This window comes from Xenopus tropicalis, chromosome 2 (genome assembly GCF_000004195.4).
Source record: "Xenopus tropicalis strain Nigerian chromosome 2, UCB_Xtro_10.0, whole genome shotgun sequence".
Lineage (NCBI taxonomy): Eukaryota > Metazoa > Chordata > Amphibia > Anura > Pipidae > Xenopus > Xenopus tropicalis.
In genome coordinates, this window is record NC_030678.2 from 47,960,681 (window position 1) to 47,975,956 (window position 15,276).

General features: G+C 41.8%; 1 protein-coding gene across 2 annotated transcripts in view; it reads right to left on the reverse strand.

The window, feature by feature from the left end:
- Positions 1-14,962, reverse strand: part of LOC100494383 (coiled-coil domain-containing protein 92-like) — a 34,712-nt gene extending 19,750 nt beyond the window's left edge. For both annotated transcript variants that reach the window (XR_001169959.3, XM_002935294.5), the window contains exons 1-2: positions 14,599-14,962; positions 10,309-10,456 (exon numbers count right to left, since the gene is read on the reverse strand). Coding sequence is in view for 1 of the 2 variants with exons in the window: in XM_002935294.5 (XP_002935340.1) it covers positions 10,309-10,441 (133 nt within the window). In the remaining variant the exon portion in view is untranslated. The remainder of the gene's footprint in view (positions 1-10,308; positions 10,457-14,598) is intronic.
- Positions 14,963-15,276: the final 314 nt, after the last annotated feature.

Below are 15,276 nucleotides of genomic sequence, written 5' to 3' on the forward strand. Positions count from 1 at the left end.
TTTTTAAATTCCATTTTTTAGTTGCATACAATTTTTATATAATTCAAGTAATTCTTAATAGCCACTTAGCAAAGAAAATCAATGTGCATAGTGCAAGGTACAGGGAAACGTGAGCCTTCTTCCTGAAGATGATGTGATTTTATTCCAGCTCAATGCACCCTGGTCATTTAGCCAGTTAAAACTATGACACTGCTAAAAGGCAATATTTAGATCATACAGATGAAAAGAGTGGCTTTCCAGATGACATGAATCCCAACACCCAGCATCCTCAGCCACATACTGTTCTCATTTTCTTCTAGCACTTACACATGATTAATACGGGTTAGAATTGAAACTTTCAGGGTACTGATGGATGTGTTATTGCGAGCACTCATAAAGCAGTGGGAAGGCTTCTTTCTCCAATAAATGACACAGATTGACCCCAAAAGCATTTTCCCTTACTGGAACTGTGCACTGGTACAACCATTCCCCATATGGAGGAACCATAATTGTGATGAGAGGAAAATGATTAGGTGGGGTTTGTACCAGACACAAATGCCCTGATGTGAGCTTTCCTAGCAAGGTGGCAGACTTCAATCCCAAACTATTAAAAGAGTGTATGGAGACAAGCCGAACCCCAAACTGAATCCAAATCCTTGTTTGCTTATACAAATTTAGGGTAAGAAAGTGGAAAACAGTTTTTTAGAAATATGCTGAAAAAGGCTCAGATTTGGCAATCCTGAACCAAATCCAGGATTTGGTGAATTAGTAGATAAAGAGAAAGATTCCAGCAGATTCTACCCTTCCACAAACATCACCCAAATGTCTATGATAATATACTATACAGCATTTGATGTTTGACTTTTGTGGCCCTATCACTTCCCTTCTGACCCAAATGTTTCATTACATTTTCATCATGTTTATACTTGGGGGCAGATTTATCAGAATCTGAGATCAGCGTTAACCACAGAAAAATTCCTCCACTTTCTATTTATTACTATTGAGATTTTTAAAAGAGTTCACCATTTGATAAATACAAAGTTTCACCAATTGATAAATATGCTTCTTAAAATCCCATAGGTATTAATAGGAAGTGAATGCAGAAGTGACATCACATACACGGCGGAAGTGACATCACCCCTCATGCTCCATCACCAAAATTTATTATGGAAATCTACTGTGAAAGCTGGGGGCATATTTTATCATTTTTTAAGTTAAAACAACAATATATGAGGCACCCAAGGCCCAAGGGTGCCCCTCCAAAACTTGTCGCCCTAGGCACAGGCCCTCAGGTGCCTATATAAATACAGCCCTGGATGGGGGGGTCCAAGAACATATTTTTCCAGAAACATGATCCTTAAGGACAAAGCATTGCAGCAGGTTGTGGCAATGAGACTAAAGGTGGCCATACACGCACCGATATTATCGTACGAAACCTCGTTTCGTACGATAATCGGTGCGTGTATGGCATGTCGGCGAGTCGACCGATATCGCAGGAAGCTGCCGATATCGGACGACTCGCCGATCGGACAAGTTTGAAAATTTTGATAGGCGCCATAGAAGGCGCCTGACCAAAATTCTCCCTTCAGAGCTGAATCGGCAGAAGGAGGTAGAAATCCTATTGTTTCTACCTCCTTACCTGCCGATTCAGCCCTGAATGGTGTGTGGCGGATCTTACGATGTTTCGTGCGACCGATGGTCGTACGAAACATCGTCGGATCGCCACGTGTATGGCCACCTTAAATCAGAATGGCAGTTTTGCAGCAGATAAGGCTAACTTCTTTCTGATCATCTTATCAAATATTTAAACTGAGAAACAGCAGGAAAGATAAGCAGTCAATACAAAAGGAAGGTATACTGTATTTTTCAAGCCTTATCCAGTATGAAGCAAGGAGGGAAAGGAAGGGAGAATACCTTTTTAGAGATGGCTGCCTGTTCTAGAGTAAATATTTGATTAGGTGAGCCAAAAGTGTGGCGTTTTTACTAAACAATAGGAGGACTATTGGGCAGAGAATTGCATTCTCCTTTAAGCATGAAGCTAAATAATGTAAGTCTGTTACTGCTATGAGCAATGCTAATATTAATCAACTGATGAACTCCACTGTGTGGTTAAAGTCAATCTTCTCTACAACATTATACACGCTACATTATGAGCACAATTAGTCTAAAAACTCTAGAACCAATGAAAACTTAATGGCACGTTTAATCACCTCTTTCTTGGTTTGCAATCCTGAAATCAAATAATTTCCAGTGCTGATACTGCACATTTATACAACACTTAAGTCTAAAACTTTTGAATTAGACCATGAACCATAATATCAAGAAACACTGCAAGCCCTAGCTACCTGCATATTGGGATGTTAGAAAGCAACCCATCAAGTTTAGTCTTTAAAAACTCTACAAGATGATTTGAGGTAATGTTGCTCTGCTCAGTGGAACTATGCCTACTGACTGTAATGCAGATCAGTTCAGATCTAACTAGGAATTAATAGATCTTCATGAAATAACCAAGTAAAGGCATAATGCAATGAGTAGTGTCCAAATCTCTTCCCAACTGGACTTCAGGATGGGCTTCCCTAGCTAGTTTTTTTTATGCCTGTCTTATGTAAAGATAAGGTAAATTTTTCCAGGCAAATTTGTAAGGAAGATTTGTCCCCTTTAGAGGGAACATATTGTCTATAAAAACAAGAATGTGGTAAGAAATGTAGTATTCTGATCTAATTTATTGAAAATCTCTCCAAAAACCCTATTAGTCCTGCCCATCTGTTCCACTTTCTGCCGCCTCCTTTACCAGTCTGTGCAAAGGTGCCGGCAGCAGTCAGTAGGATAGGAACCAACCAGCAGGTAGGCTGACCTGATAGGAAACTAAAGCATGTAATTGCTTGTGTGAATGCAGGGCTGTGATTGGCTATCCCCCTCCTACTCTATTTCTGGAAGAGATTATTAGAACACACCCATACTGCATTTGAAACACAGACAGGGATGGGATCAGATCTATGAGGAGCTCCAATAAAGAGGCCATTTTTAAAGATAATGATATTTCTAAGCCCAGAGTGAAGCTGACACCATATTGTATTCATTATTGCCTACAATACTCTAAACTCGCATTTTACCGGATTTACTCAATACAAACTCAAGACTCTTGAGTCAAGAGGAACCAGCACATTTAATATAAAAAAAATGTATCAAAGTACATTAGTGAAGATACTAATATTTGTCAGAGCCAGTGAATAATATATTTCCATACAATATAGTGGGAAAAGTGAGTTGGTGCCAACCAGCCTCTCCCAGCACTAATGCAAATCAAATAGCAGCATAGTGACAATACTAACCCATGTTAAACAAATGATTAGTAGGGAGAAAGCATGGACAGAGCATTAGTACTAACAGCCAAAGTTTGGCAAGGGTCCACAGGAAAACTCCTGTTGTCAGCTTGAAACCATAACGATTAGCATGAAATCAATAAGAAGTAAACTAGATAATAAGCCTGTCTCATCTGCTTCATCCATATGTAGCAAATTCACCTTTGTTTGCATTGCGGGTTTATCAGAATGTAACAGCATCGCTCATTCTGGAACGGAAAATGAAGCTACATTTCATTTGAATGGAAGACCGTTAATAGACTTTTTCCAAGCTGGAGTTCAGCTATAGGGTCTATTCTCTGAAAAGCCATTATCCAGATATTTCTGAAATACAGGAATGCCTATTTAAGCTTTTTCCCTTTTCTCTGCAATAATAAAACAGTACCTTTAATTTGATGGAAACTATGATTCATAAATACATGTTGGTGGCAAAACAATCCTATTGGTTTTTATCAGTAGCCTTAAAGGTGGCCATACATTAAGACCCGCTCGTTTGGAGAGATCACTAAATGAGCAGATTTTCTTCCGATGTGCCCGCCTACAACAACCCATATAGGAGCTGTCAGGCCAAGGACCGCATCAATAAGCCGATGTGGTCTCTGAAATCATACACAGGCAAATCAGTGCTTTAAGGAGCATTTAGGATCTCTATAACAGTGGCTTTCCACATGCACAGGGAGTCACCATCTTGGGTTTTGTTAGAAGTGTCAATGACACACACATGCTCAGTGGGCTCTGAGCAGCTGTTGAGAAGCTGAGCTTAGGGGTCCTTGCAAATCATCAAGCAGAAGATGAGGTTGGCCTGTCATATAAATTAAAGCTACAGGGCTGATTATTCAATTCTGATGCCAATTGCATTGGTTTCTGAGCTGTCATGTAATGAGAATTAAATAAATGAATTACTAATTAAAATTGTATTGTGACATTTATATTTTATTTATAGTTTATTGTAGGTCCCTACGCTCAGTAATTAACAGCAGCACAGAGCATCAGCAGAAAAAAAGGGGAGCTACTTGGGGGCATCTTTGGGGGCACAGATCTTTCCTGCTAAAGGGCTGTGGTTGCCTTGGGCTGGTACAGAAACCTAAAACATAACATGCACCATTTTTAAGCTTTAGTTCTACTTTAATTTGAGGCTGTCAAGTTGTTTCTCTAGAACAGTGATCCCCAGTCGGTGGCTCGGGGGCAACATGTTGCTCACCAACCCCTTGGATGTTGCTCTCAGTGCCCCTACACCAAATCGTTATGTTTTAATTCCTGACTTGGTGGCAAGTTTTGGTTGAATAAAAACAAGATTTTCTATCAAATAAAGCCTCCTGTAAGCTGACAGTGTGCATAGAGGCTACCTAATAGCCAATCTTAGCCTTATTATGATGCTTGTGTTGTTCTCAAAGTCTTTTTAGATTTGACTGTGGCTCATGAGTAAGAAAGGTTGGGGACCACTGCGCTAAAATATCTAAAAATGTCTGCATTTTCAAGCATCATTTGAGGGATAAAACTTTAAAGTTATTCAGGGAATTTCAGTTTATGGCCTTTATACAACCCCCTAATTTATCTGTGTAGCAGATCTGGAAGCCATTAACAGGTCTATTAGGCAACCCCCCAGGGATTGTAATCGCTTACCTGATACTCAAGACTGGTGCTATTAGCAGAAAACTGCACTGGCCCGGGGTACAGCCAGGCAACCGATTCTCTCCCTTCCCTCTAGCTTCTCTGTGATCCTGGGGCCTGTGCATGCGCAGTACAGTGAAAAGGCCAGTGAAAAGTTTGGCTTTTCACTATATTGTGCATGTGCAGCCGGTGTAAAGAAAGAAAACGGAAGAGAATCGCTCGCCTGCATGTACCCCAGGCCGGTGTGGTTTTTTGCTAACAGGAGTACTGGCCTAGGGTATCAGGTAAGCACTTACAATCACTGGAGGGTGCCTAACATTTTGGCAGCCCCCAAGGGGTGCTTGCTTCTCCTTTAAAGTGAAAATGTTCCACTTAAGGTAATGCAGGGTTCTTGGAGTAGTTTGAAGCTGCATGACGGCAATGTAGTCCTGCAAAAACCCTATAAAACTGACAGTGATGGCCATATTATGTAAGCAATATATTGGGCACTTACTTATCCACAAACGCTCTGAGCGTTCGTTCGATCAGTCCAATCGTATTTTCCGCGACTTTTTCGACCCTTGCTCGACAAAATCGGATCAGTTTTGCCGCTGTTTACAATCGTTTGGTAAGAAAATTTCGTGACTTTTCGATCGCCAATACGATATTGTGGTGACTAATACGATTTTTTCGTACCCATTTTCGTGATATTTGCGATCTTCAGAAATTTTCCTATTCAGGATTCGAACTGTTTTGATAAATCTGCCCCTTAGTCTTTCAACTCATAACACAGGAATCTGAAATGTGCTCACCTGCACCTGAAATGGTTGCTGCACTGTTGTGTTACGACACAGGTGTCAAACACAAGGCCCGCGGGCCAAATCCGGCCCGCCAGGCCTTGCAATGTGGCCCGCACCGATCTCGCCGGCCGTACTTGCTATCTATTACGCATGCGCATAGAATCTATGCGCATGCGTATTAGATAGCAAGTACGGCCGGCTATTACGCATGCGCATAGATTCTATGCGCATTAGATAGCAAGTACGGCCGGCTATTACGCATGCGCATAGATTCTATGCGCATGCGCAATAGATAGCAAGTACGGCCGGCGAGATCACAAGCCACAGTAGATTCAGGAGGCGAGTGCTAAAGAGCTTGGCAGCTAAAAAATACAAAGGAGAGCGTGTGCTAAAAAGTACACAGGAGAGGGTGTGCTAAAAAATACACAGGAGAGCGTGTGCTAAAAAGTACACAGGAGAGCGTGTGCTAAAAAGTACACAGGAGAGCGTGTGCTAAAAAATACACAGCAGAAGCTGCCAGTTCCTGGCATAAAGTGCAGGCATAAAAATCTGCTATCTGTTGGTTGGTTGTTAACAGCACTGTTAAGGAAAAGATTGTTCCACTCATTTTAAATTCCCATTTCTGGTTAACGTTGTCAGTTTATGACTGTTCAGTAAACCATTCGGCCCGCGATTTAGGCTGGATTTTAGATTTTGGCCCCTTCTCTGATTGAGTTCGACACCCCTGTGTTACGACAAACATGTCTAGTGGCTGTGAGACCTATTGCCTCATGTTATACGGGGAACAGACTACTGAGCTACTAGGGGGGAAAGGAATTGCTTAGGATCACCATCTGCTTCACCCTGTTACTGACTGTGGATGATAATTATTACTGTTTCCAATGACAACAGGACTTTTACTTGGGACTTGTGCCAAACTGAGTGTCTTGGAATATGTCAGGGGTCTTCCTACTAATTATTCATGTGTGTGTGTGTTTGCACGGTTATTATTCTGCTTTTTGCTTCTGACAGATGCATGAATGCAATAAGAGGATTGTGGAATATTAATGGTTTGTAATGTTCTGTATCAATATTCCATAAGGAAAGGGAGAGCCAGTTTAATTTTTGTTTCAGACAAAAGTCTTTGTGCACCGAGGCTGCTTGGTTTTTATACATGCCTATATTAATTATGCATTGTTCTGTATTTTGTGCACAAAAGACTTCTCAGAATCTACAGGATCTTTCCGCAGTAAAGAGGAGGGATTACACAGCCACTTAGAGCAGCTTGTTTTTTATTTACTGAACTGTGAGAAGTATGAAATGTCACCAACTTGTAAGGGCAAATGCACACGGTAAAAATTGTCTCTCACAGTTAAACTCTGTGCTACAGTAGGCAACAAATATCCCCAAAATGCCTTGCTTTTGCCTAACATTGGGGTTGCCGAAGTAAGACATATTAGTTGCAGCAAACTGGCTTTAAGGTGATGACACATGGGGAGAGGTTTTCCGCAGGTAAATATGCACTACCATGGATGACAAATCTCCCCAAAAAGCTTTTCCACTGGCAATAAAGTAACAGCACCAGTGGGGAAACATATTTGGTGCTTTGTTTTATGAAGTCACCTGATGTTTCCTCCTAACACCGATTTGCTTTATTGTCAGTGGGAATGCATTTTGGGGAGACTTGTTGCCCCCAACAGTGCAGATTTAACCATGGGCGACAAATCTGCTTGCTTGGCATAAGCCTAATTAGGGGAAAATGCAAAAGGAGGCAATTTCCTATGATTAAGGCAGATTGCTACGAGTAAAATGTTTACGTGATGTTAGACAATGGCAAAGCATTTTTAGGAGATTTGTGGAGAAGTGCAGATTTAATCAAAGGCGACAAATCTTGCTGTGTGCCTTTGCCCTAATCGTGGCTTCACAGAGGAAAATCTACTATAGGTCATAGCATCTTTGCCTGTTTAACCCCCTGCTAGCATGTCTCTTTGGTGAAAGATAAATTGGCCTGGGTACTGTTTATGGGAACACTGAGCTGCCATCTTGACTCATGGCTGGTACATGTGGGCTATAGTGAATTTGCCAACTCTACAGTACATAAGCTGTCTCAGGACAGACACACACTAGGGCCAATTTTATTAGAAGCCAATTAACAAACTTTTAAAGTTTTTGGCGTGCGAGAGGAAACCAGAGTACCTGGATTACAGCCAAACAAGGAAGAACATATACTCCTTGCAGAGAGTGCCCTTACTGGAACTGAACCCAAGCCCCCAGTGCTGCAAGTTAACAGTGCTAACATTTTGTCACTACAAATCTTACATCTACAGACACCTTGGGGAAAGCATGCCATCTGGCAATCCCATCCGATGTTTCTCCTTGGGCATCAAGTGCCACTGGCATTCATAAATTTTACCCAAAGCTCACAAACCCCCTTCATACTCAGGAAAACAATGGTCATGGCAGGTTTGTTGAACATTTCCTTTACCAACAAGCAGGAACATGAGAAAGGGTCAGCTTTAGTAATTATATATATTCTAAAATCAGGAGTGGAGACGTTTGGTGCAACCTACCAGCCTATGCAAAGCTGAAGTCAACAATAATAAGTTCAGTAACTTTCTGTTCCTGGTCACTCTATGCTTCACAGCACTGGTCTTTTTTTGATTACTGTATTTATAAGAGTAAAATATCTGAGGTTGTGCTATAATAAAGGTCAAGAAAGCAATTCTGTTGATGCAGTCAATTTTTAACCCTTGGTGTAATCAATTATACCAGATATGAAGTCAGATAAGCAAACAGCAGGCTAGATAAGGTAAGTTAATAATTAAAACGCCCTAATATTCTGAAAAATAAGGTTATTGTTACACTGGTCAATTTCCAAATGGTTATTAAATACTGAGGTAAAGTGCCAAAAATGTGAATTCACTCCTTCACATCAATATAACGAGGGCAAACTAGCAATGCTGATGCATAAGTACCTACTGACACAGCTTTGTGTAGCAGTCTCACCGTTTCAGCCTGCCCTTACAACAGTGTCTGCTTGCTACTTACAAAGCCAATACAGAGTTTTTCATTTAATAGTATAAGTTGCTTTTACAATAAGACAGTGGTGTTTTGACCACAGCTATGCATGCTGGGCCCACCCACAAAGAAATATTTGGAGAGGCCCAGTGCTCACAATAGCCCCTACCCGACCCTGTCTTCCCCAACCTGCCCATTTGCGTCCCCCCGCTCCCTGACCACATGCACCGGGGTAGATAAGAGAGCAAGCTAGGAAGTGGGGTTTCTAAAAACTATAGTGGAAGGAGACAGGTCTGCCTAAATGTGTATGTGTTTGTTCAACTGCATATGGCTACACACCGAAATCTGTTGCCTTAGAAGGAAGGTCCATTTGGCAGCAGATATTTTATAAATCTGATATGACAGGTATAATAAATCGAGGCAATCTGCCCTTAGCTCATTTGATTAGCTGTGCTGAAGCTGGAAGGAAATTACAGTTCATGACCGCAGAATATTTGCCATTAAAACTAAAGCAACAGTACAAAGTAAGATGTTCTCATTGCACACTACTGTACTGGATACTGCAGATAAACTGAAGTCCATAGGGCTTTATTTACAACAAATGTATTTTAGTGCAGGAACTTGGGTCGGTGGGGTCCACTGGGTTTTTCATGTTGCCCCAACAACCCACTCCAACCCTGAAACACTACATAAAAAGGAAACTCAATGCCATCATCCAGGGGTGGTGAAAAAAAGGCCTCTGGTTAGTAACTGGTTATTATATAGTACCAAGAGAAGTGAAAAGATGCCATAAAAGCCCCAAATTGGACTGCTTTTTTACCACATCTCCAAGTCTTAGCACATACAATATGTGTAGTTATGAACTGGTTGTTAACCAGATTTTTAGATTGTTTTATGTTTTTGCCAAAAATGTATGAACCCCCAGGCAAGTCAGTGGAGATCATCGGTGACCCTTAAACTTCAATTTATCAGAACATCATTCAAAATGTATGTTCAGGTCAATTGTTACACTGTTCTTCTGGACCACACCATGAGCCCAGTTTAGGCCACATTAGCTCTGAAGGCTCTGTAGTACATGATGGTGACTATGGCCACTTTTTCTAATACACACCTACATTATTCCACAGTGTAAGTTAAAAACTCACAGATACAGATATAAAGCACCCACTAAATTGTGAAACTAGGATCTTGGTCTTATTTTACATCTAGTGAATTGCAGTCTCAGAAAGTACTGTAAAAACTAGCAGCGAGGTCGTCAAGCGAGCGAATCTTCTCCCGATATCCGCACCTATGGGTAGGCGATATCGGGGAAATGTAGGCCAAATGATCGAACTATAACGGGAGCAATGGGGCAGTCGGTTTGGGGACCACATCAACGAGCAGATGCGGTCCCTGATCCGACTAAATCTTTTAACCTGCCTGATCGATATCTGGCCAATTTCAGGCCAGATATCGGTCTGGCATGCCCCTCATTTCTGCCCCTACACGGGGCGATAAGCTGGCGAATCGGTCCAAGGGACCGATATCGGCAGCTACAATCGGCACGTGCATGGCCACCTTTAGCCTGACTTTGCCCTTACCTTTACAATGTTTTTGTAGTCTGAGAATCTCCAGGTGCAGATCTTGCAGTAATTCCATGTGGCCTTTTTTCAGGAATGCAATGTTACGCTCCATGCTTTCATTCTGGCGTTCCAGCGACTGCGTCTCCATCATTGCGAGGGTGGGCTCCTGCGAACAACATAAATTACCAGATTCTATAATTACACCATTGTTGCTTACTGGGCAACTATCTGAGAATAAAGTCAACATTTCAGAAGGAAAATAAGGAAGGGCTTAAAATTGTTTAGCTATATATATTATATATATATATATATATATATATATATATATATACACGTTTTTAGATCCAAATTTATTTGCACAATACAAAGGAGTATGAATGCAACAGCAAAATAATTCTACCACTAAAATACAATAGATACAGCTGAGCTAAGTGAGGATCTGGTTTATAGATGATTATTGGAAACAAAATATATGTATAAAATAATTTATGGGCCCATTAGTTTTGTATGTGTGTGTGTGTGTGTGTGTGTGTGTGTAGCAAAAAGAGGAAAGTTGTGCTCACTACTAAATTTTAAACCATTAAGCGGGGGGCAATGAGGCTATGATGACAAAATACAAATAGACAAAAACAAGAGGTCCTCTGCACTCACCCATTATCAATATTCCTATATAAAAGACACTAAGTCACTTATATATATATATATATATATATATATATATATATATATATATATATATCTATCAAATGGCCACCTGAGACTTGCATCATACTAATCAATCATTATAAGCCTGCATGACACATCAGCTGGCAGAACGTCCCACTGGATATACTGACAGATGCTCATTACTTGGGGGGAACAATGCATGCAGTAAGGCCATATATCACGAGTACTGAACAAAGGAGGAAGTGAGAGGGTACACTGATTTATTTATTCCATATGCTTTATTATTCAGAAATGACACATTTAAGTAGCACTTTACAGAGATGAGTGGGGAGAAATGCTTAGCAAATTAGTAGCTAAGGTTCTGGATGCTACATTTTTAGGACTGATAAAGGGATCCTAAATCTAATTTCTTCCTATTTGTTGACAGTGGGATATACTCCTATGCCACAAGGCAAGGAGAGAACCCCGACTAGTAGTATTTTAGTAGAGGCAGAAAAAAACCCAGCAGCTGTGTACTTGTATCACGTTAAGCTGGCTATACACTGAAAGATCCGCTTGTTTGGCAAGACTGTTTGGCAACAGACCATTGGATTACAACAGTAATGCAGGCTGTCAGGGTGAGCACCACACTGACTTGTTGGGATTTTGAAATCTGCCCAATTTTAGAGCAGATATTGGTTATGCAGGCCCACTGGAGGGATCCATACACGGGTAGGAGCTGCTGACTTGGTCTGAAGAGGCCAAATCGGCAGCCTAAATTGGCCAGTACATGCCCACCTTAAGATTTAAGAATATATGTTCTTTATTGTCATCCCTATATAGAAACTAATTACAGGGTTTGAGTTTAGGGGGGGAAGGGAAAGTAGGTAGGCCCAAACTTGCAAGGGCCTCTAGTTACAGCAAATAGAGAAAACTGTAGGTAGGGGAATGCAGAGGTTGGAGGGAAGGAGAACCTTCCCATCTCCTTCTCTTTACAGGAGGTTATGGTGTTCTTTAGGGTACAGACACTCAGAGCTACTAGTAGCAGTTACTTACCACAGCTACAGAAATAGACAATGCTGATCATTTACTGATAATTGTCTTAACATGTTTAGGCAGAGGCAATTCTCAGTATTATCTATGGCAGGGTATTTTTTGTCATTTAGTAGCCGTGACAAGTAGCTGCTACTAAGTAGCTCCATGTCTTCACCCTTAGAAGCTCTCTTCTTCAGTTACTGACCCATCAGTGCATTGACAGATATTAGGCACATATATTAAACCTTCATGTTTTGGTTGTAGATTACACTTAATTATAAAAGCATACACATCATTTCAGCACTGATTTCTGTGCATGTACTGTTTGTCAGACTCATGTACTAAGCTATCATCAGCATGATGTTCATTCAATTGTAATAAAGGTCATCCTTAAGGGCCACAGAACAATGCACTTGAGTTTTTATATGAGGATAACATCACAGTCAATTAAAAAAGCATTTGGCATGCACAGGAATAGGTTCCTTTAGGATGTGTCCTCAGAGATACCACAACAGCTCAAATTAGCGTTCCCATCTGAAGGGATAATCAATATACTGCTGCGCACACAGCCAGGAGAAAGGCAGGGCAAGGTGACAGCCTGAGTCCTGCTATACGATGATACTTGTCTAGTCTTTGCTAGTACCGTACATCATTCCTCCCATAGGTCTATTCTATAAATAAATCTAGTCCCATTGTGCAAGTGTTGTCGGCTTAAACATTAATATACATTAACGTAACCCATTTCTTCTCTTATTTCTGGAATATTTACTTCTATCCAAGGCCGATACCAAAGTGCGTCACAGTGTTTGGAGAGCCAGCAGTACTGTATGAGACTGGCAGAGAATGCGAACACAGTATATTTAGATGAAACAATAAATATATACGCAATGCAAAGTCCCTGTTTTGAAAACATACAGTAATACATTGTACTGAGCACAGTCAGGGGTTTAACTGGTTTTTAGGTACTTACAGAAACTAACAATCCCATATTTCTGTCTCTCCTACTAAAGTAGATGTATAATGGCACAACATGGGTAACCCAACAAGGGACCGCATGTCCCCCCCACCCCCACTTTATGCACTGCAGTGATTTACATGGTTTATTTATTAGTTGTTATATAACGTGTGCCCTACAATAGATAGGTGGGGTTCCACTGGAGGCTTTTGATGTTTTAGGCTAAAAATGGCTATCATATATGTGTGTAAGAAAAGCAAACATACAGTATTCACATACTTAAATACATACAGTATTACTAGTTTATACAGTATTTCTGTTTTTCCCTTTCAGGGCAGGGATGCCTTTGCTGGTAAATGCCATTTAGCCTACAGAAGCACATGGATAAAGCTACACCCCAAAAACGTCTTGTTTGCACGACTCCGTCACATGATCTGTAATATTTATACCAAACACCAGCTGACATTTACATACAGTTAAAGTTCATACGGACACATGCATGCTACATTCTCTGGACACTACAAAATGCTCATGATGCACTGCTGGAGAGTAATAAGGTCAGTTAATATATTGTGCTCAGTCAGGTGCCAGTGCAGGCTGCAGCATGCTTCTAAACTGATCACTACCCAGCCATGAAGGTGCTATATACTACTGGGGCTCAGTTATTATATGGTGCTCAGCCAGGAGCCAGTGCAGGCTGCAGCATGCTTCTAAACTGATCACTACCCAGCCATGAAGGTGCTATATACTACTGGGGCTCAGTTATTATATGGTGCTCAGCCAGGAGCCAGTGCAGGCTGCAGCATGCTTCTAAACTGATCACTACCCAGCCATGAAGCTGCTGTATAGTACTGGGGCTCAGTCAGGTGCCAGTGCAGGCTGCAGCATGCTTCTAAACTGATCACTACCCAGCCATGAAGCTGCTGTATAGTACTGGGGTTCAGTCAGGAGCCAGTGCAGGCTGCAGCATGCTTCTAAACTGATCACTACCCAGCCATGAAGCTGCTGTATAGTACTGGGGCTCAGTCAGGTGCCAGTGCAGGCTGCAGCATGCTTCTGTGCAGATCACTGCCCACCTATGAAGCTGCTGTATAGTACTGGGGTTCAGTCAGGAGCCAGTGCAGGCTGCAGCATGCTTCTGTGCAGATCACTGCTCACCTATGAAGCTGCTGTATAGTACTGGGGCTCAGTCAGGAGCCAGTGCAGGCTGCAGCATGCTTCTGTGCAGATCACTGCCCACCTATGAAGCTGCTGTATAGTACTGGGGCTCAGTGACAAAGACTGTATGACCTAAGGGCCAGGGACCCCCTGGGTTGCTGCCATTTCTCGAAAAAATACCAGGCTTTCTATATATATTCTAATAGCACTGGCATCACATATTTACCAGCCAAATGCCAACCTTACCCAAACTGCAATGAATGGTTAGTTTGCCTTTGCATTCTACAATTGTATCATTGATGTAAAAGTGCAGTGAGAATTATATACAGGAATAATAACTTCAGAAATAATAACCCAGCCTGGAGCATTCAAATGCAAATTATAGCTTCAAACAAGCCTTTCCTCCCACCCATGTCACTATTCTAATAGGCTGTACGTACAGCTCGGAGCACTTTGCCTGAGAATGGTGCATGCTGAAATGGATTGTTTACATGCAGAGAGCACAGCCATCTTACCTGCTCAGAGAAGGGAATGCTGGTAGCGGGGCAGTGCAGATTCACCTCAGGAGAGGTGCAGGCAGGACGGCTGGCATATGGGCAGAGAGAGGCTGGATGGCGCAGCTATAGAGTTCCACTAGCACTTCCAGCCATGTCCCGGTCCTGCAGCAGAGTCCTACCCAGGGTCAGCCTGCCCTCCTCCCGGGAACAAGGCATTAGGCTGAGGCGTAAATAGAGCAAGGTGAGAGGGGCTGCCGGGCTGCCAGTGGGGCTCCTCTCCTAGCAGCAAGTACCTAGAAAGGCAGGCGCTGCAGCTGGAGGGGGAGGGGAGCATGGCCTCATCAGCAATGATGAAATCATCATGGGTCCCTCCCCGGGGATTTGTTGGTGCACAGGATGCAAAGCCAGCAAACATTGCCCTGTCACTGGCGGAGATACACTGCCCTGCTGCATAGCTTTAACCCATTCAATGGGAGCGCCTTTCAACAAATGCTTTTTTTTTTTTTTTTTTTGCATAATAAAAGAAAATGACACTACTTCCCAATATTTTTTATTTATAAAAAAAAATTAATGTTTTAAAAGTTCCAGCATTTAAAATGACCTTGCATTATTGTTTACTGGTTCTGACTTTTGAAACGTAGTCAGTTCTCCAGGTCTGTATTTGGCTGCTACATTGTTCAAGGAGTCATAACAAAA